This window comes from Amblyomma maculatum, chromosome 3 (assembly GCF_055883805.1).
Source record: "Amblyomma maculatum isolate TAMU_Amacu chromosome 3, ASM5588380v1, whole genome shotgun sequence".
NCBI classification, from domain to species: Eukaryota; Metazoa; Arthropoda; class Arachnida; order Ixodida; family Ixodidae; genus Amblyomma; species Amblyomma maculatum.
The window spans coordinates 157,344,205-157,365,244 of NC_139346.1; the positions used below are offsets into that span (position 1 = coordinate 157,344,205).

The window sequence follows — 21,040 nt, forward strand, 5'->3', positions numbered from 1 at the left end:
AGGCTGACACTGGAAACAACGGTCAAACCTCCACCAAGTTGTTACGTGAAGGTTTAATGTATTTACAGGATGACTGACATAGTGGCTAGTAGCACCAAGGGACAGTTCCTCATCGTCAACTACATCTGCCTCTGCTGCAAGGCCAGGGAGGAAAACACTTCGTCTTCTCCTAACAATATATGCCACAATCAGCAAGTGAGATAGTGTATACAACACCTGAAAGTTTTTTGGGAAAAGTAGGCAGCATGAAAAAAAAATGAGGATGACAATGAGGACATGTAGATGGCAGGACAGGTGCCATTGTTTTTTTTTTGTTGTTTCTGTCCCCAAGAAGATTGAAGAAGCCCAAACTTGGCCTTGATTTTGAGGGGCACTAGCTTTTATCTGAAGTAGTATTACAGGACCCTTCATTTGCGGGTTATAACGGTGATGAAATTGACACATATGATGGCCGCTTCTTGTTCGATTTGTTGTAAAAGAAAGGAGTCCAATATTGGAGAAATAGTATCGATTAATATCTTTGCATGGGCTGGTCAGTTGAACATCGTGGAAATTAGACACCGCAAAAAGACCACCTGTCCTGTCATCAGCATGCCTTCATTATTGTTCTTCGTTCTTTCGACGCTGCCTACTTAACTAAATTTTTAACCTACCAGCCCACACAAAAATATTAACCTGAAAGTTTATTTGCTAACATGTCTTTACCGTTACTACAATGGCTTGTAAGGTGCCACAGCTGGTGCTTAGGAACATGTGCAGTAATCACTTTGTGCAATTGAAATCTGTGGAACGAGCTTTTACTTATATAGGGGATATACAGAACTCAGCAGTTCTTTTCATTTTCTTCTGGTCATTTGGATAGGTAGTTGCAGCACTGGGTGGGCAAGGCAATCTTTCAAACAGTAAAGGAATGAGGATGGCCTGAAGACGGGTGGGAGTGGTAGCCTGGTCAGCTGCTCTGTTCTCCAGGCTTGAACAGATATTTCAGCTTGAAATACAAGTGAAGCAACAACTGCCTTTTCATGAAATACAAAGTGCAGTTATCTCTGTTTTCCAGGTTTGAGCAGATATTTCAGCTTGACACACAAATGAAGCAACAACTGCTTTCTCATGAAATACAAAGTGCAGTGATCTGAAGTCCATGTACCTGCTAGTGTGCCAGCTTTTCCTGACGGCACTAAATGCAGACGTTTGCCATCTTATTTTACGATGTCCAGAAATGGTAGCCGATCATCAACCCCTTATTTGCTTTTACGTACTACAGGTTGAGTGAATTGTTTTAGGTTAGAATAGTGCAAAGCAAGATTCAGTGATAGCTGGTTCACAAATGCAATTTAGTGAAATCAGCATTCAGGGACTCCTCTTGTAGCATTGAGTGGCAAGCTTATCGTTATACGAAAACAGGTGATCACAAGTAGTAAAAAAGAGAACTTTTATCAATGCCATACATAAGGCCCCTAACTTTCTCTGGTGGAGAATACTAAATTCCAGATTGAGAACAAAGAGTCTGAGAAATACCGCCGCAGACATCAAATTATGCTTCAGAATTCATGTCACGTTATATTCAGAACTGTTAGTGTGAATTCTTTTTACTGGAGCTCTTCAGGGCAGCTAAAGTAACCACTAATAACAGGCTCAAAGGCCATCAAGAAAAAAACAGCTCTTCAACGAACTTGAAGCAAACTATGGAGCGTGGAAGTGCAAAGAAAGGAGCTGTGGACATAAAAGAAAGTGATGCGGGTTGTTAAGAAAAAGAATGCACTGACATAGTTGAGTGTAGTAATTGGAATGCAAATAATCAAGATAAAAGTGGTGCTGGACTGGTGGCTGGAAACAGTAGTGCAAGCGATGGCATCGTGATTATGCACCTATTTGCTCCGATGATGACCCAAAACAAAGTGGTTTGAACTGGTTGAACAGAGTACACGTGCTCGAAACATCGCCTGTAAGCATGGCGCGTTTGTGGACGTTTCTTAAGAGTTGTCATTTTGAATGGTGGCAAAATGTACAGGCGTTCATGTACTGTGCGCTGTCAGTGCACGTTAAAGATTCCCAGGTAGTCGAAATTATTTCAGAGCCCGCCGCTAGAGAACAGTTCTCTGTTCACATGACGGGCCGTCGAACCGTGGGCCAGGCGTCACGTTACTTGTTTCCACTGTCTAAGGTATGGTGGTAGGCTGACCCACATGGGGGAAAAGCATCGCCCAATTCTAATCTGATTGTGGCCTTTCCTTTGACCTTTGCCTTCTCTGGAGTCTAGTAATATTAGTAACAGGCATAGTCTTTATTTAGCGTAATACTACAACACTTGCAGTGGGACCATAATTGCAGGCTAGGTGCTAACCTCATGGGGTGGAAGGGTGGAAGGTTCCTCGTAGTCTGTCGTGTGAATCGGCATTTTCGAGCATCCATGGCATCCATTAACCAGTTTTCACCCATGTGATGGTGATCACTCATTAGGCACATTTAGCATACCGTGTACTGTTTGCATTACCGCTGAGGCTGATAAAATTTCATTGTGAATAAGGGTGGAGGATTGAGAAAAGTTAGCTAGCGTGTCGCAGGCTATGGAGACCTTTGGTTATATGCTGGCCCATTCGATGGCTGTGGACAATATCTGGTTCATCGCTCGACCTTCTTTAGAGGAAGCAGGCAAAAGGTCTGAGGGAGGCTTATAAGCTTTGCACGCCCAGATCATATGGTGGAAATTGTCTTTCTCGCCACAAAAGCGGTAATAGGGATTCATATCCTTATTTATAAATTTTGTTATGTAGTTTGGGTTAATGAGGGTGCCCATCTGTAGCTGTCTCCATGCGACTCGCCGATGTCTGGTCAGTGTTTTGTGGGGTAGTGGGAGTGTTCTTATTGCTTTGTAATGTGCAGTGAGTTCATAGTGTGATATAAGTGGCCCTTCCGGCCCTCCCATCTGCAGTGATAGCACATATGCTTGATTGGTCGTAAAGCGTGACAGCTCGCCTTGGTGGCGCCAGACGTCGCAAGGGGCCCGCAGCTTCAGTTCATTGGAAAAGGATGGATAAAGCAGATTAAGAAGGAATTTGCATTTTGCATTTGAACTCGCTGGAACACCGTCTTGGCGTTCCGCCGGCGTCCATCGCTGGTGCTGCCGCGGATCACTCTAGCGCTACTTGTGCTGAAGTTAGAGAACGAGACGGAGCGGAGACGGAGGAGTGGCGTACAGGAGCTAAGGCCAAGTCTACCATGCCATGTACACGTACAGGGCCAGCAAGGAGGCCATCTGCCAACATATTATCTAAGAAGGTTGTCATCTACTCCCTATAGGCAGCGGGCTGCTGGCGGAAGCCCGCTATGGAGTGCTGCGGACTCGGCTGTGGCGAGTGCGCTTCACGGGTGATCAAGACACAAGTTGCGCCATCTGTGGAGCGTCGGTAGAAACGACCAGCCACATGATTTTGGTCTCTAGTGATTTTACCGACCTCCGAGATCCAAACGTTGTCAGCTGCCTTGGGATTTGAGGAGCCTGCGGGAGTGGAACTATCTTCATTAGCACTTCAAGAACGCACGCGGTACTAAAACACCTTTTATTTGTTTTCTGCGCAGTAGCTTGAACACTCGATTGTAAAATTTAATGTTCGTGCTCAACCAATCAGCGAAGCACCGCCCAAGCGAGAAGGAAACGTCATGTCCGTTAACGAATTTTGCCGTCGTGTGTCGCTCACATCGGTGCCAAAACACTGATTATTGAAACGGATCAAAGTATTAAGCGCTACGATTTCGCCGTTATTATTGGGCTTTTGGGCATTGAAAAGGTGTAAAGAACCTATAGGCTGGCTGGAATCCGCCTTTTTCACAAAATGTGGCGCCCTCTGGGAGTGGTTGAAAATTCGTCTGCTACTGGTTGAAAACGTCCTTGGCGCCAGTGAAATGACTGTGTGTGTTCTTGACAGCTACTGTCATCTATCGCATACGCCTGTCACAAGTATTGCCTACACATGGCCTCCGAGATCAGCTACGGCTGCGCCGATCGCGGAGGCCAAGAACTGCGCATGCGCAGCTGGGGTTGGTGGTTTGTTTTCAACCAGGGGAGAGGCGCGCCGAGCGGCCTTGTGAAAAAGGCGGATTAGGGGTGTGGCGAACGTTACGGCGCCCCTTTAACCACTGCATCACCGCTGCGGAGCATTGTTGCTAATTCTGTGGATGAGTAAATCTCATCCCTAATCCCTATACTTTGTCATATGACAAATAAAAGTTTGTTCCTCCTACTTTGGCGGCGGTCGCTGGGTCTTACCGTGGCCATCTTGAATACGATGCTTCGAAGAATTAAAGCTCGAATCTCTGCAACACCACCGTTGCTGTTTTTACACTGACCCAACTCATCCTAAGGCGCGGGACAAAACACCCAATGACCTCGGCTTAAGCACACAGTTTGGACAGGCTTAACGTGAATCCTTCGACGTCCCTCGGGTGATTGGCAGAGCGCGTTCACAGACCCCTTGTCGCGGCCACCACGTAGCATGATCTAGGATACTCGCCTCTGCGCGGTGAGCGGCGGCAGACGTTAGCCATGCACGCCGGTGCGTGGCCGGCTCGTTGGACGGAAGTTTGGACGAACGTCATATCCCGAAATCGTCGACTGGGCGCAGCTGCCGACGACCAGCAAAGTCAAGCTGGCACATGTCTTGTACAAGATCGGTAAGAAACAATGGCGAGGATTGGAAAGGCATTCGTTGCAAAAGGATTTGACCAGCGACATTGAGTTGGAAATCCCAAGTTTCATGTCTGGGCCTACGGTGCAATTTGGAGGGGCCATTTACGTCGCGATTACGCCTAGGAGACCCTTCTGCGAAACTCGGACCCAAGAGCTGAACAAGAAATTGTTTCACTGGCCGAGGATGCTGCCGGGGTCCAAGAACAACCGGCCTGCAACTAAGGCGGCTGTCCCAACCTTTGGATCTAACCTCCGAAGCGCGGGACGTGCTGCATCCGGATTGGACAATTTGAGTGGCAATGGTTGCCACTTGAGGGGGACGTGGAGACTAGCCTGCAAACGGCTGCTAGCATAGTGGATCGCTATGCCCGCGGCTGTGGTCTCCAATGCTTACCGCAGAAATCTGAGTTCGTGCATATCTGCGCCCCTCGCGCTCATGCTCCGACTAAAATTAAACTCTCCTTGCATAGCGGTCCCATTCAAGAATCTAAGGAAATCAGAGTTCTTGGACTCTTTATACACAACCAGCGACGATGCGACACAATACTCGCCAAGCTATGGCAGGTCAATTTCAAGAATACGTGGTTCCTGCTTTCTTGTGTATCTGTGTATATCGTAGCGCGAAAATTCTTGAAATGGTAAATCAACTAGCCCCCATTGCTGCTTTGCTCCGGCAGGTGGCGGACCAGGTGGGCCGCATGGTCCGCCGGGTTTCCAACAAGCGCGGTGGGTTACGATGTAAGGACGCCTTGCGGCTGGCGAACGCATTCGTGACCAGTCGAATCCTGTATTCGACTCCCTACCTCCACCTGCGAAAACAGGAGGAAGATACTCTCGAAGTTATCCTCCGTAAAATCATGAAACGAGCACTGGACCTCCCGTTCTCCACCTCTACCAACCGTCTCACGGCGCTGGGTGTGGTGAACACTTTCAAGGAGCTTCGGGAGGCCCACCTCACCAATCAGTACACGCGTCTGACAAAGACAAAGTCGGGTTCGCGTTCTTCTTGCCCGACTTCACATCTAACACACCTAACTCACAGAGGAGAGATGTCGCATCCCGAAAAATGGAGACGCCCCCTCCATGTGCGGCCTCTTCCCGCCAACATGTCCAAAGAGGTCCATATGGTCGGCGCCTGGCGCGGGCGAAAGCCTTGGACCGCCATTATGGAAGCAAACCAGGAGTTTTCTATGTGGACGTCTTCGGCCCGAACCTTAGGGGTGGTACACAGCTGCGGTCATCCACAAGGGCAAAACAGTAGATGGCCTTACGTTCAAGGCCCAGTCACCAACCCACGCAGAAGAGATTGCCACCGCCCTCGCAGCCTCTGACTCCTCCTCCAAATACATCATAACCGACTCGCGAGGGGCTTGTCGGAACGTCCAGCAAGGGTGGACTGCTCCCCTAGCTTACCGCATATACCAAAATTGTAGTCGAGATTCGGATCCCGCGTACCGATCTCTCGTTTGGGCTCCAGGTCATCAAGGTCTCCAAGGGAATGAGGCAGCCGACGCCGCCGCCCTCGCGCTCTCTCTCCGGGCATTTCCCACGGGACCCGACGCGGACCAGGATTTTGATTTCAGTTAAGGCAATATGTGAATATTACAGATCTACGCACCAAACTTCTCACCCCGTGCAAAGGGCTGGGGAAGGCTAACGAGCGGCTGCTCCTGCGCTTGCTCACCAATACAATGTATGTATGTATGTATGTATGTATGTATGTATGTATGTATGTATGTATGTATGTATGTATGTATGTATGTATGTATGTATGTATGTATGTATGTATGTATGTATGTATGTATGTATGTATGTATGTATGTGTGTATGTATGTATGTATGTATGTGTGTGTATGTATGTATGTATGTATGTATGTATGTATGTATGTATGTATGTATGTATGTATGTATGTATGTATGTATGTATGTATGTATGTATGTATGTATGTATGTATGTATGTATGTATGTATGTGTCACGAAATCGGCGCACATTTTCATCAAGCCGGCACGGCGCGAGGCCCGCGCGGCGTCGCGTGCAAAAGCATGGAGAGAAAAACCTCCTTCCCCGCGCGGGAGAGCGCGTAGCTTTGTACGCGTTGCCGTCACCCTCTTTCCCATTGCCCGGGGAGGACGGTGGTTCATCGGACTGGAATACGCCAGAAAATTCCGGAATCTTCTATGGAACCTAGCCAATGACGACGCGCGGCTCGACGGGAGGAGAAGAGGGAGCTATAACCAGCGAAGCTATGTGTGTGTGCGCGCTAGCTTTGACACGTGCTAACAAACAGACGCGGCGCGCCCTATTTAAAGCGACCGCGCCGCTTGTTGAGACAGTCAGTCAGTCAGTTCGTCAGTGTTTTGCGACGTGCTCGCCTGTGCTTCGGCTGGACTCCCGGGGATCACCCGATGCTGGCAAGCCCACGGACTTTCAATGGAGCGGCGCTCGTCTCGTATGGCGGCCACATCGTGACTCTTGAGGCGTCGGACTGCAACAGTGCCCGGTGAACGATTTGGTGTTTGTTTATGTAACTCTCTCGTGTTTGATCTGTTGTAAAGCCTCTGTGTTATTGAATCATTCAGTAGTTGCATGCTTAGCGTTTGTATTCTGTGAACCTCTCGTCTGTGCATTTCAAGTGATCTTGTGTATTCCTCTGTATCGTCTCTTGCTGTGCATAAATTGTCTTTTGTTTGTTACTTCTGACTCTAACCCTTACTCTGGCTTGAACCGGCGACAGCTGGGCACCAAACGGCCACCCCCCCCCCTTTCTGTCACTACAAGGTAGTCGAATTCCGGCTGAGATTGCCACGCAGGACGAGGGCACCTCCTTTGCGACCGGAACAGCTACCCCCACTCACTCTAAGGGTGTCTGGGAGTGTGCGCACCGTTAAGGGCGCATCGTTAATAATCCCCCTCTAATTATTAACGGGTGACAGTATGTATGTATGTATGTATGTATGTATGTATGTATGTATGTATGTATGTATGTATGTATGTATGTATGTATGTATGTATGTATGTATGTATGTATGTATGTATGTATGTATGTATGTATGTATGTATGTATGTATGTATGTATGTATAACTTTATTAAGGAGCTGGCAAACGACGGGTTAAAGCGTGTTGTGCCCGGCTATACTCTAAAACATTTTAATCCACAATCCGACGGGCTGTGCTCGCACTGTGAGGAGGTGTCTGACACCTACCACATGGTGTGAGCCTGCCAATAAAACCCATCTTTGCCCCCTATCCGCAACCCCACCCAAGAGAACTGGGAGGCGACCCTGTCCGGCTGCTGCACGAAAGGTCTTAACGCAGCGCGCCCGGGCTGCGGCAAACGCCAATGGAGTGCCTGTCTAGGCATCCCACCTAGTGTATATACCTCTCTGTAATATAATAAATGTTTTCACCACCCACCTCCGGGCCGCCGGCTGTAGGAGGTGTGGAAGAGCCAGCGGAATCCATGTAGGAGGGCGGGGTTACGTGGTCGACGCCGAGTCACCAAATATGCCGGAACTATGACGAGGAATAACGAGCTCGAGTTTGAACTGAGCCGCGATTGTGAGTAGTCGCATGGTTTGAAGCTCCAGCGGTCGCTCGAGGGATGCGCGTATTTACGGGCAGTCGATCAGGGATGGCCCTGTTTTAGCGGTAACAATGCTAACACAGGGGCCAGTTGGGTGATCATAATGGGAATTTATGCGTACTTGCTAGACAAGGGACAGGTGAAGGATAACACACGACACAAATGCAAACTTACAACTGTTTACACTTATCGACAAAACACGTACATATATACATATTGTTGTAATTCCATCTATACATAAAGTGTCCACATGGACTAAAGAAGTTAATATTTAGGGCACCAAAAAGTTGATAAGGCTCTGTAACACAGTAAACGAGCACGACAAGCGTGGCAAGAGGAAGGAATATGAAATTGCTCCTCAGGAAAGGTTCATATGTGTAACCTTTTCAGAAAGAAGTCATTTATAAGATCTCGAATTCGTGCGGAAAACAATACGTAGGACAAACAGGGAGATGTGTTAACAAGAGGCTTCAGGAACATAATAATGAATGTGGGAAAATCAGCCACACGGGGAATCTTGCGCAACAATATTGTTTTGCGGTGCGAAACAGGCTGCAAACCATTATTTCACGGGACTGAATTTGTAGGCAAACAAAAAGAAACAATTGAAAGGGAAATCACAGAAGGCTTTTTAATTGAGTTAGCAGAAAAAGATACATGTGTTAGTACATCATGGCTCCCACAAAGGAGCTAGATATGATAGCTGTGCAGGTGCGGAGTTGTGGTCGACGTGATAGCGTGCGTGATCACGCGCATGAATTATGCTGGATTTGCGATTTTACAGGAATATATATATATATATATATATATATATATATATATATATATATATATATATATATATATATATATATATATATATATATATATATATACGTGCTTTGTCAATAAGAATAAAAATTTGTAAGTTTGCGCTTGTGTTGTCCTTCACCTGTCCCCAGTAGCGTATAAAGCCCCGTTTTATCGGCTTGCGAACCATGAGTGTGCCGTGCGCGGTACGACCCGGTACGCTGCTGCGTACTGCATAATTGTTAGTGTGTGTTTTTGTTTGTATTGAAGACAAGGAAATATACTTTTTCTTACACTGCGTCGATCTCCGCCTGAAAACTGTTCCCATCGACCAGCGGACACCAACATCATCGAAGACAACGTTACGGTCCTTGTCTGCCTACACGTGGCAGTGGTAGTGACTCAGCAGAAGCCGGTCCATAGGCCCATGCATTTTCTCTTTCGCTCTTCCCTGGATTGTTTTAAGCGCCCAAAAGAAATTCTCTCGAAGCGCAACCGATGGTCCATGTTATGCGCACGTGCACTTCTACCAACGGGACGCGTGCTCAGACACTTGTGCATCTGCCTTCTTCCTCACCCTTTCGCTTTCTCTCATACATGCGTGCGCACAGCCAAGCGCTCATGCACACGCCTCAGAAACACGATCGTTTTGCAATAAAGAAACTGCACCAAGGGTTGTGCCAACAATGGCTCAGTCCTTCTCACGTTCAGTATCGATCAATCTCTTCACGACTGTTCGCAACAGAAGCGCTGCCTGTACCGTTAATTGTGACGTCGTAAAAAAGAAAAAAAAAAGAAGATATGAGTGCAATCTGCGCGACATATGCTCCTCGAGCGTCAGCCTGGTGCTGCGGAGCATACAGCAAGCATGTGCGTCGCTCCTGGCACCAAGAAAAGAGAGCCAACGTGCAGATGTTCAATACGGGCGCCTGGTTGCACGTCGTGGTTTTCGTTGTGCGGTGAGACGTTTGCTTTGTTTTAAATGTGACTGCAAAGTATCCGCGGGTAAGCAGATATACGTCTTATGAGATCTATCATGATGTTGCTATGTCGAGTGATGACATGGTGCAGTATGAAATACGCTCTGCGGGGTTTAACATTCCTGAGCTGCAGGCAGACTATTAGAGACTCGGCCATGAAAGAGGCCATAAATAATTGTTTTTGCCTGGTGTTCTTTAATGTGCTGGCATTGCGTAACACACGGGCGTTTTCGCATTTTGCCGTCATCTAGATATGTAGCCGCTATGGCTGGGATCCGAGTTTTGTGACCTTGCCCGCCGCGGTAGCTCAGTGGTTAGGACACTCGATTACTGAGTCAGAGGACGCGGGTTCGATTTTGGCTGCGGCGGCCGTGTTTTGATGGAGGCGAAACACAAGTCGCCCGTGTAATGTGCAATCTCAGTGCTCGTTATAAAAAATCCAAGTGGAAGAAATAGTTCGGAGACCTCCACTACTGCACCTCTCATAGAACACGGCTCACTTTGGATTGTTAAATCTCATAGACAGTAATCATGACTTTAAGACCTTGGTCCTAGCAGCCGAAGGGCAAAGCAAATTAGCTACCCCATCGGTTGCTTAGAAGGGTAAATGAAAACAGAACAAACTGCGGCGAACGCAGTGCCTGCTGTAAACGGTATAGATCGGCGGTTGTACTGTCATCAGTGGTTTCCAATGTGAACCGTTACTATTACAGTAATTAACGAAATGGCCATTTCAGTCAGTTCGTTTTCGTATTGACTTATCCTTGTTAATGAATCACATCTACTTAACGGGGCAATGCCACTATCCAGCGTGTGCCGTGCTTGTAGTTTTTTTCACGTACACATGACTAGCTGCTCGCACCGTGTAGTACCGACGTTTTGCGTTTTACTATGCACTTACTGCACATGAAGCAACTACTACATCTGGTTTCATGAACGCATCTCCCATTATTTTGACGTTTACATAAGGCCCATTCCTCATGCTTCGATTTTCTCCTCCCGACACTACGATTTACGTCGGTCTGCGACAGAGCTATAGAAAGTAGCGTTGTAGCCGCAGACGGCGTGCAACGTGTTTAGAACCTGTTGGAATACAATCGAAGTGCCGGCATGATCGGTCTGCGACTGACCAACAGGGAGTGCCGGGATGTCGTGTCACCTGCGGTCTATTCGGACTAGTCGGCCGAAGCAGCGGACTCGGAGGTGGCAGACACGAGGAGTGCACAGGGGGCGACGACTGCTGTCCCCAGGTACGCATCTAGAAGCATAGTTTGAGTGATTAGGACTAATATCAATAGTTGGAGTGATTAATGTTGAGTCTATTTCGAACGGTAAACCTCACAAACCAAACCAAACCAAGTTACAGATTTTCTTTCACAAAATATAACTCTGCAAGTGACCGCGTTTTTCTGAGTTGGCGGCCTTCATAGACGCTACCGTCACTGATGGGCGAGAAGAGAGAGAGGGGGGAACTTTTATTTTTAAACATATATGGCACTGCACCTGTCGTTCATATCGGACTAGTGAAAACAGCGAAAACGCCCGAGACGAGTGCGCGCAGTGTGAGCAAATCGGAAGATGAGGCACTTGAACGAAGCCCCCCTCCCCCCCCCCCCATGCTGTTCGTAACCGAAAAAAAAAAATTCACATGCATTGAAATGCAGAAATACAGGCATCTATGCCAATGTGCACGTTAAAGGGCCCACAAAAAGCTAATCAGTGACACTAGAAAAGACGTACTACCAATCGGTGTACCATCAATCCCCTCCAGAACGCAAGAATATATAAGCTATAGCTTTAATAACACCGAAGATTGCGGTGATATAAAATGACGCTCCTCATCTCCCCTTCAACTCAGCACACGTAGGTGAGCAAGAAGAAAAAAAGAAAATAAGAAGCGACTACATTTTACCGCGCCTCGTCTCTCCGGCTTCCCTTGGGAGCGTCCATTGAGTGGGCGCAGCGAGAAAGCCCTGATGACGTCATCGAGAAGGAATCAGTTGCGAGCTAGAGTTACTATATAGGAAAAGCCTATATAGTATAGGCAAAGCCTATATAGTATAGGCGAAGCCTATATAGTTACTATATAAGCAAAGCCTATATAGTAACTGTTGCGAGCTAGGGAACCCTACATGTTGCGCCGCGGCACAACATGTAGGCTACCTATTGCGAGCAGTCGCCAGAAGCATTTTTCGAGTATTATTTGTAAAATATGGGCTCCACGCAGGGATTTTCAATTTCACTCGAATACTCTATATTCGAATTCTGTATCAAAATTCGAATACAGATTAGATTCCTGGATTAGATTTCTGTGTTGGAATATTACTGTTATTATTATTTTTTCAGGGCTCCTTTAAGACTGAAAGAACAGAGGAATAGGTCTAACCCACCGCGACGAATCAGTGACTATGACGATTGGCTGGTGATTGAAATGTTTTGGGTTGAAATCCTAGTTGTGATGGCCGCGTTTACATGGACGCGAAATACAAAATCGTCCTAGTGCAGTGTGGTATCAGTATACCACGTATAAAAAATCTCGGGGAACAACTAATCCGGAACCTTTACCCTACCGAAAGAGATATGAGATATCAATAATCTCATACATGGGTTTTCATTCTAAACTTATACTAAGCTCGTACGAATCTCAAATCATCTCATATAAAAATCACTGAAAGGTACGAGAAATATATGAGATTGTATGACATTTGCATGAGTTTTGTATGAGAAAATTTTATGAGGTTATTGTGACTCACATATATTTTCGCTAAGGTAACTACGGCGTACCTAGTATAAGGTCGGATAATTCCCCAGGAAGAGGCACTCTGCTTTGTATACGTGCAAAGCCACTTTGGCGTTGCGATGCGATCGAATGCTGGCCAAAAAAGATGACATAGTAATCAGCAATTGCATTTATAACTACGCATGCATAGCCTATGTAAAGCTCTCAGAAACGCCTACGCTTAGTATAGTTCGCAACACCACCCAGCCAGGGTGAATAATTTCAAGTACTGCATAACCGTTCTGATCACATTAAATAAAAACCGTGGAGAAATCGATTTCATAGAGGCGTCGGTAATATTCGGCTTATCAATGAAAAGTAATTTCTCATAAATTTTATAGCAATAATTTCTTCCAAATTTCGCCTTATGCACGGCGAAATTATAATTTACGAGGAGATTCTGTTTTCCCCATAGCACATGTCGACTACAGCGTCACCTTCCTTGCGGTTCGACTGAGAATGCAAAAAAAAAAAAAAAAAATGAAAATAGAAAACAAAAACACAAGGCAGACTGCGAGAGTAGTATGCGACATTTAAAGATGTCACAATGACTTGTGCAGTTGCGCAATAGAAGTACGTGCAACAGCTGCAAAGGATGCCAATAAGAGAAGAAACACTATAAAACTCTAAATGTGATTTAGAACAAAAAAAAAAAAAGCCGGTCGCCCGATATTTTTGACCGCATGGCCGGGTTGTCCATAATTGGGAAGCGTTTACGAATGAGGGAGCGATTTTACACTATCTTTTTAAGGTAATAAGCGAATATTTGTAAAATATTAACACAAACAAAATAAAGCGATTGTAGGGGTTTAAGCCTGGTTACAACCGGGATCAAGCGATATACGAGGATACATATTTTTGGATTCTAATCGTCAAAATCTTTTCAATGATAAATAACTTGATGCTGTGGCATAAAGTTAAAATTTCCCAGTCAGAAAAAAACTACAAAAATTTTTCTGTTGTTACGGCAACATTTCTATGCGTTTTTTTATAGGAAACTTATTATGACGGCAGAACTTTCTGTAGCAGCCTCAGGACTTTTTTTAGTTACAACAGAAAAGTACTACAAAGCTACAAAAGAAAATCTACAACAGAAAAACTACAGAACTACAGGAAAGTATTACAGAACTACAGAAAGATCTGACATTTACAACAGAACTACATATCATTATATGGTATTTTTGAAATTGAAAGTAGAAGTTTATTATTAGCTTGAACATATTTACACAATGCATAAATATACAGACGATGGTCCTATAGTCTGAAGACTGCACAGGAACCCTCGATAGATTACTACAACCAACACAAAACAAAGGCAATAACACACGTATTAGACATAGAAGAATATAAAAATCAACAATTCAATAAATACATCTTCAAGTTATTCTTAAATGTGGGCAAGGACATACATGTTTTCAATGTTAAAGACAATGAATTCCAGAATGAAATGGCTGCAAAAGATGACGTAATTTTTCCATAATTAGTACGATTTTTTAGGAGTAGAACATTGTTGTTAGCTGCAAATCTTGTAGAGTGGTAGTTCGAAAGTAGTATAGGAGAATTAACAAATTGAAAATGCAGGGTGTCATTCAATAGCCTAAAGAACATGATTACAAGGTGATACTGAAAGAGCTGGTGGACCGATAAGATACGATGTTCATATAATAAGGGACGAGCGTTAGTAGAAAAAGTGCTGCAAGTGATAATGCGGGTGGCCTGATTTTGTATATGCTGTGCAGACTATAAATGGTAGTTGTATTTCCCCAAGCATCAATCTCGTAAGTGAGCCGACTGTGATGAAATCATAATACATAGATAAGAGAATGTAACATAGCAAATATGGACGCGCTTTAATGAGAGCTCTGATGCCAAACATAGATAATTTCTTTTTTTTTTCAGATGAGTGGTGTAGGCTGAAAAATTAAGTGCAGAATCAAGAATAACGCTGAGAAGGCTGGTGTTATCGGAAGCTGGAATAGTATTAGAACAGAGGGTTAACGTAGGAGTGGATGGAAGGGTTTTCTGGCTACTTTTTAAAGATTAAACACCTTGTTTTAGTGGGGTTAATACCCAGCTGGTTATTGAGACAGCATTTTATTATGTTACTCAAAACAGCATTCAAATCAACAGTAAGATCATCAATGAACCTGTTAGATAATGACACGGCAGTATTATCAGCGTATAAACAGAGTGAATTAGACTAATAGGAGTAGGAAGGTCATTAATATACAATATGAACAGTAAATGGCCTAAAATAGATCCCTGATGAGCACTTTGTTTAATAGCTTTAGCTAAAAAGGTAGTTCTATCGATATTGATTATTTGTTTCCGATCTTGTAAGTAGCTTTTCAAAAAGAGAGATACAGGACCTACTATGCCATAAAATTGTACATTCTTTAGCAAAATCGAATGGTTAATCGTGTCAAAAGCTTTAGTGAAATCTGAAAATACAGAGCCAACAAATTCACCATTGTCAATGTCATACTTAATAAATTCAGTCAAAGAGATGAGAGCCAAGTTAGTTGAGCTGCCGGACCTAAAACCAAACTGGCAGGGGTTAATAATATCAAATGTTTTTAGATAATTGTCTTGAGTGACTGATTATAAATTCCTCGATTACCTTACTAAGAGATCATAATATAAATATGGGACGATAGTTATATATTGTTTGTCTGTCATCCTTCTTGAGAGACCGGCTGTTTTAAGGCAAGCAGGAGAAACAGCACTCTTTATGATGAGATTAATAATATGAAAAAGTGGTTTAGAAACCAGATGGGCTACACGTTTCAGGTACCATGAGGATATGTGATCTAGTCCAGTACTAGTGTCCTGACATGATTCTGCAGTTTTTTCGATCATGTTTAATCACAGTTAGCTAATTAACGGTTGTTAATTACACCTCTAATTAATATAGTGCATTTCTACTCGCATAAGGTATCCAACGATATATGACGATGTTGTAGTGTAAAGTTCAGTTTTTAATCACAAATAACTAATGAATGCAATTGATTACGATGCGTAATTATTCAAGCGCTCAGTTAGTCATAAAGGGCAGTAGATCATGTGGTCATGCATCAGTCCAATAAGCACACTATACTAAGCGAAACTTGCCGACAGGCAGGCTGTCCTTGTTTGACCTTGGCTGCGCTTGAGGTTAGGATGGCACACCGAAAAGGTATCCGGGTTTGTACCTGGGGTAGTAGAGATGTGGCTCTAGAAACATGAAGTTACTGCGCCGATCTCCGTTTAAGTGCGATGATATATATACAGGCTCGCGTAAAAATTAAAAATAGACGGGTGGTTTGCGGCATCAGTGCACATGTTAAAGAACCCCAGGTGGTCTAAATTAATTCGAAGTCCTTTGCTACAGCCTGACTCGTAACCTTCGTGCCTCTACGAGAAGTTAAACGCCAGAAGAATTTTTCATCTTTGTTGTTTCTCTCTCCTATCTCTGCATGCGGCAACTCTTAAGAGAACTCGGGTATCCTCATCACCACGTGCTTTCGTCGCAACAAAGATGACCTCTTCACAGTACATTGTCTTGTGCAGCACCAGAGCTTGGGCGTTCGACGTTCGTCATGATCAGGGATTCGTGTTAGCTTTGCTGTATTATTTAGCACACTCATTAGTGACTTCCTCTTTCTGATTACAATTTACAGCAATCTTCCTGGGCATGCTGACAGTACTTGTCAGTGCAGATGGGCTTGGAGGAGAGAGAAATGACATGGACCATGCCGAACAGACGAACAACCCCCTGGAGGAGCTTGGGTCATCAACGGCCACTCTGAGGGAATGCCGGGTTTCGTACATTGACGTCGAAGATGGCGTAAGGTGGCAGGCGCCTTAATTTTTAACTCACCTCGCTGGGATTGCGGGCGTCAAAAACACGTCTAGGAGAGGGTCAGGAAAAAAAGTTTCGCAGGAGCGCTGGCAGGGAAGATATAGCCTGTGTAGCGTTTCTACCAGGGCATATGCCATAAATGGCCTATGCAGAGAAACGTCTTGCTCAGCTGGCTCTGCTAGCTTACGTCGACTCTTCACAATTACTGAAATTTGTTTACACCCATTTCAATGTATTACTTTTTACTTGCCGTCAAGGATTATATTTTGGGTATTTGTTTCTCGTTGTTCTAAAATCTGACATGCTATCGCTTTGTTCACCACAGCTTCTTTAATTAAATAGTTATTTAGCTAGTATTAGTTAATTATTTATGTAATTATAATACTTTTGCAGTAGATTACCTCTGCCTCAAATTTGTTTTCTAATACTATTTTTTTCTATCCCGGGCTCTATAATGTTTCGGAATTTTTGAAAGTGTTCGCTGACACGTGGCACCACCACCGCTTCACACCTTACTTCACCTACGGCGCTGGTTCAGGGGTTAGGACGCTCAACTACTGAGCCGGGGAAACCGGGTTCGAAGCCGACCGCAGGGTTAGGACGCTCAACTACTGAGCCGGGGAAACCGGGTTCGAAGCCGACCGCAGCGCCTCTTTCGATGACGGAGAAACGAAAAGCACCTTCATACGCACGTTAAAGATCCCCAGGTGGTCAAAATAAATGGTAGCAGTACACTACGGCGTCCCTCTCAGCCGGAGTCGCTCTGGCTAGTTAAAATAAACGAAAACAAACCGTACCTCTCTTAGCTCGACGTACTGCTGCCCGGGTGCACGACTAGTTCCATTTTTTTTTCTCGCGCGTGGCACCTCTTTGTATCATACCTCTTGGCGGCCGATGCATTGTTTTACAACACTCTGAGCCAGCGCCTCCAAACAACATTTCCGCTTCACTGCCTCCTCTCCTACTAAATTGCTGCAATGAAATTTCCTCGCCGTTTTCAATTCAATAGCTGCAAGCTAGGGCACATATGGGAGATAGTTCCCCTCATATGAATATGAAGGGCGATCCCAGCATTTCGGGGTCACATGAATCCATGACGAATGAATTTGACCAGAAATTGCGCCTTTCATTATTATTTGTCTAAGGCTGTCATAGACGTTACGCTGACTGGCGGCGCTAGTGTAGGGCAGGCTTATGAGAGAAACCATAGCAGAGTCCTAGCTTACATTTGTTAACGCAATAACCTCCTCTTTGCTAGCTTGTTTATGACGGTTAAGACGATACTGAGAAATATCCATTGCACAACACAGGAGGTCAGACATTCAGAGGTTTATTTGCATATTTCTCGTATTATTTAAAGTAATTTTCGCGACCTGCTAAAAGGGCACTTCTCGACTTTAATAATATTTATATCCTCTCAAAAAATGTATTTTTAAAACATTTTCGTCGTCTAACCGGCCTTTTCTCAAAGCAGTATTTCTGAAACCTAGAATGTCTGAGATCACTAAATTTCCCACAGATATCAGCCAATACTTTTTACACTAACACGACTAGAATAAATACCCTAACTCAATTTGTACATTCCCAGCATAGCGGGAACAATCGTGGTTGTCAGTTTTATTGCGCCGTAGAAGAAATAACACAAATTTATTTCCTTGCTTAAAGCGAAAAATTCTAGTGGTGATTATGTAATATAATTTTGTACTTTCTTAAGAAAACTTTCCGGGTACTGCATCCAGTAGATATCGAGGAAAAGGTACGCGAGTAGACAATGCTAAAATATGTTGCAAAATTTTTAGTCCATCTAGTATTCAGGTCTAGTGGCAGCTGTATTAATATTTAACTGGAATTCTCAAAACTCTTTCGCCCCTCAGAACACTAGCAGCTTTGGAGCGATGTTTGAGTGCACGTACTCCAACAAGCGTCGTACTGCACACCATGCGTAAATTAGTAAATGTAAATTGGCTTATACGGAAGCGAATTCGCAGGATCTGACAGGGATCTCCGTGGACAACTTAACTGCGGCTTAAGGGAAAAGAGGGAGAAGGGAATGAAAGCGGAAAGATATAGAGATGTGCCACAGTGGAGGCCTCGAGAGTAATTGGGATCACCTGGGGATCTTTGACGTGCACTGATATCAGCACAGCAAATGAGCGCCTCCTTGTTTCACCTCCATAGAAACACAGCCTCCAGGCCACCAGGGCCTATCAGGGAATGAGGTCGCCAACTCGGCCGCCCGCGCACTCACTAACCGGGCCCCCGGCGTAGACCCTACCGATCTGGACCAGGACACTTATGCTCTCTTAACTTTTCGAGAAATCTGTGGCTATTACCAGGACTCGCACCCTCAGTACCCGGTTCCTCTCAAGGGGCTAGGGAAAGCGTGCGAAAGAATACTTCTTAGACTTTTTACTAATACTCTACTGTGCCCGGCAGTACTCAACCAGTTCCACCCTTCCTTTTCTGGCCTCTGCCCTTTCTGTGGAAAGGTGGCTGACATCTTTCACTTGGTCTGGGTATACCAGCTAAATCTTTCCCTTTTACCCATAACCCTATCCCCTACCCGAGAGGATTGGGAGGCGGCCCTGTTCGGCTGCCTTGATCTAGTAGCGGCACAACAAGCGCTGGTCCAGCGAGCTCGTGTGGCTGCCCAGACCAATGCAGTCCCGGAATAAGGGACCCCACCTAGTATTGTGAGGGGAGCGGCCCCCTAGGGGTGGCTCTCCAAGCAACCTCTCCTTTTGCAATAAATGCTTTCCACCACCACCACCGGCGGTCGGGTTCGAACCAGGGTACTTCGGTCAGTGGCCGGACTTCTTAACCACTGAGTCAACGCGGAGAGGCACGTGTACCATGCCTCTTCCACACCGTCTTACCGGCGTTCAAAGCGCACTAACACCGATACAGCAGCGTTTGGCCGCGACGTAAGAACATATTCTTTTACCGTGGTCTTTGTCCGCTGACAAGGTCGCTGACCGCTCAAAACAGGTCGCGCCATTATTGGCAAGCAGCATCTTGGCACGCTGTCAGTTTCTGTGCTAAAAACGGCGCAGACGCCGCCGGCGAGCTAACACTTTAATATTATTGTTAACAAACCAAGTAATGATCCTTACGCAACCCTAAGAAATCTGCTGGAAAGGGGGCGCTGGCCATCGTGGGAGCTTGTGGAGCCGATGCATGATCTGGGTTTCGCAGAGGCCAATTTGCGAGTTCCTGGTTTAGAAAATTTTCTGCGGATTTCATAGCCACACGCGACTATTTTGCAGTAAAGTTTTGAGAACCATTTTCAATATCTCGCTCCACGTTCAATCTGCGTAAGATTCATGTGTCCTATAAACATAATTATCCTTTTAATAAAGCTAATGCTCTTGCTTGCTCCTTTTTTGTTTTGAAAGGGGCCCGTGGCGAAGAGATGCTGGTGCAAGGCAGGTCTATTGAGAGCAGACGACGGCGATGACGACTACAATAATTACGATGACGACGACAGTAATTACTACTATGACGAATATGAGCATGAGATGGAGGTCATTCTTCTCGGGGATAGCGGGGAGGTGGAAAAACCATTCGACGATGAGGACGCAGGCAAGAGATTGGCGGATGATCCTAAGGGGAACATCACCACGAACTCGACCGTGTCAACGACGCAAGCGAGTCAGATTGACACGCTAGAGGAACACATCAATCTCAAAGATGGAACGCTTTGCGCGGTAAGAGAAAAAGAATGGCAGTGGCCGACTCATGTTTATAATGATTTCCGAAAACTTAACGCCTCACAAAACACCAGCGCGAAAAATGCGTATCAGAGCGCATCTATAATTAATTAAGTTTTCGATACAGCCGTCTTGTTTATTTGCATATTAAGGCAATAGCGTCAGATTCCACTTTCTGACAAAACTCTGGCTCTGCCCTGTGTGTACCGTTTCCAGATGGGTTGAAACCACGTGTGTCTGGTACATAAGCTGGGATACTGATTCTCTGTTTGATGAGAAGGCTCTTTGGTTAAGTGAGCACGTACCAAGAAAATGATTTTAATGCTTAATAATTAATATTCAAATGTTTCAGTCCTTGTTTTGTGACTATTTTCAATCAAAAGGAAATGCACCGATGAGGGAGAAAAGACAGAATTTATTGAGAAGCCTGGTTCGAGACTGTGAGGCCTTGTTTATGTTATAACACGAGGCAAAACATGAACCACTATGGAAGTTGTGCACGTAAAGCTTCTTTTATGGGGGGTGCCGATGACCTTTTCCTTCGCAAGCAGCCGTTAAATGCAAGCCGAGCTCAGCTCTTTTTGGACTATAGTCAGTTTCTTCACGAGACGGTTCTTACGATTATTGTTGGCATTCGCCTGCTAGCTGTAATTCGCAGAGATGCAATTT

The 21,040-nt window shown here is 45.1% G+C and overlaps 2 protein-coding genes across 3 annotated transcripts in view; one reads left to right on the forward strand and one right to left on the reverse strand.

Moving 5' to 3' along the window:
* LOC146196598 (uncharacterized) overlaps positions 1 to 9,637 on the reverse strand; it is a 65,064-nt gene extending 55,427 nt beyond the window's left edge. Inside the window, exon 1 of the mRNA XM_084598363.1 lies at positions 9,356 to 9,637. The gene's annotated coding sequence lies outside the window, so the exon portion shown is untranslated. The remainder of the gene's footprint in view (positions 1 to 9,355) is intronic.
* Positions 9,638 to 9,907: 270 nt separating this feature from the next.
* The window catches only part of LOC146196600 (uncharacterized), a 48,519-nt gene continuing 37,386 nt past the window's right edge, over positions 9,908 to 21,040 (forward strand). The window contains exons 1-4 of one of the 2 annotated variants that reach the window (XM_084596377.1): positions 9,908 to 10,020; positions 11,178 to 11,291; positions 16,480 to 16,646; positions 20,057 to 20,368. In XM_084596377.1, the coding sequence (XP_084452503.1) occupies positions 9,930 to 10,020; positions 11,178 to 11,291; positions 16,480 to 16,646; positions 20,057 to 20,368 (684 nt within the window). In that variant the 5' untranslated portion in view covers positions 9,908 to 9,929. The remainder of the gene's footprint in view (positions 10,021 to 11,177; positions 11,292 to 16,479; positions 16,647 to 20,056; positions 20,369 to 21,040) is intronic. The other variant, XM_084596378.1, reaches the window with a different exon arrangement.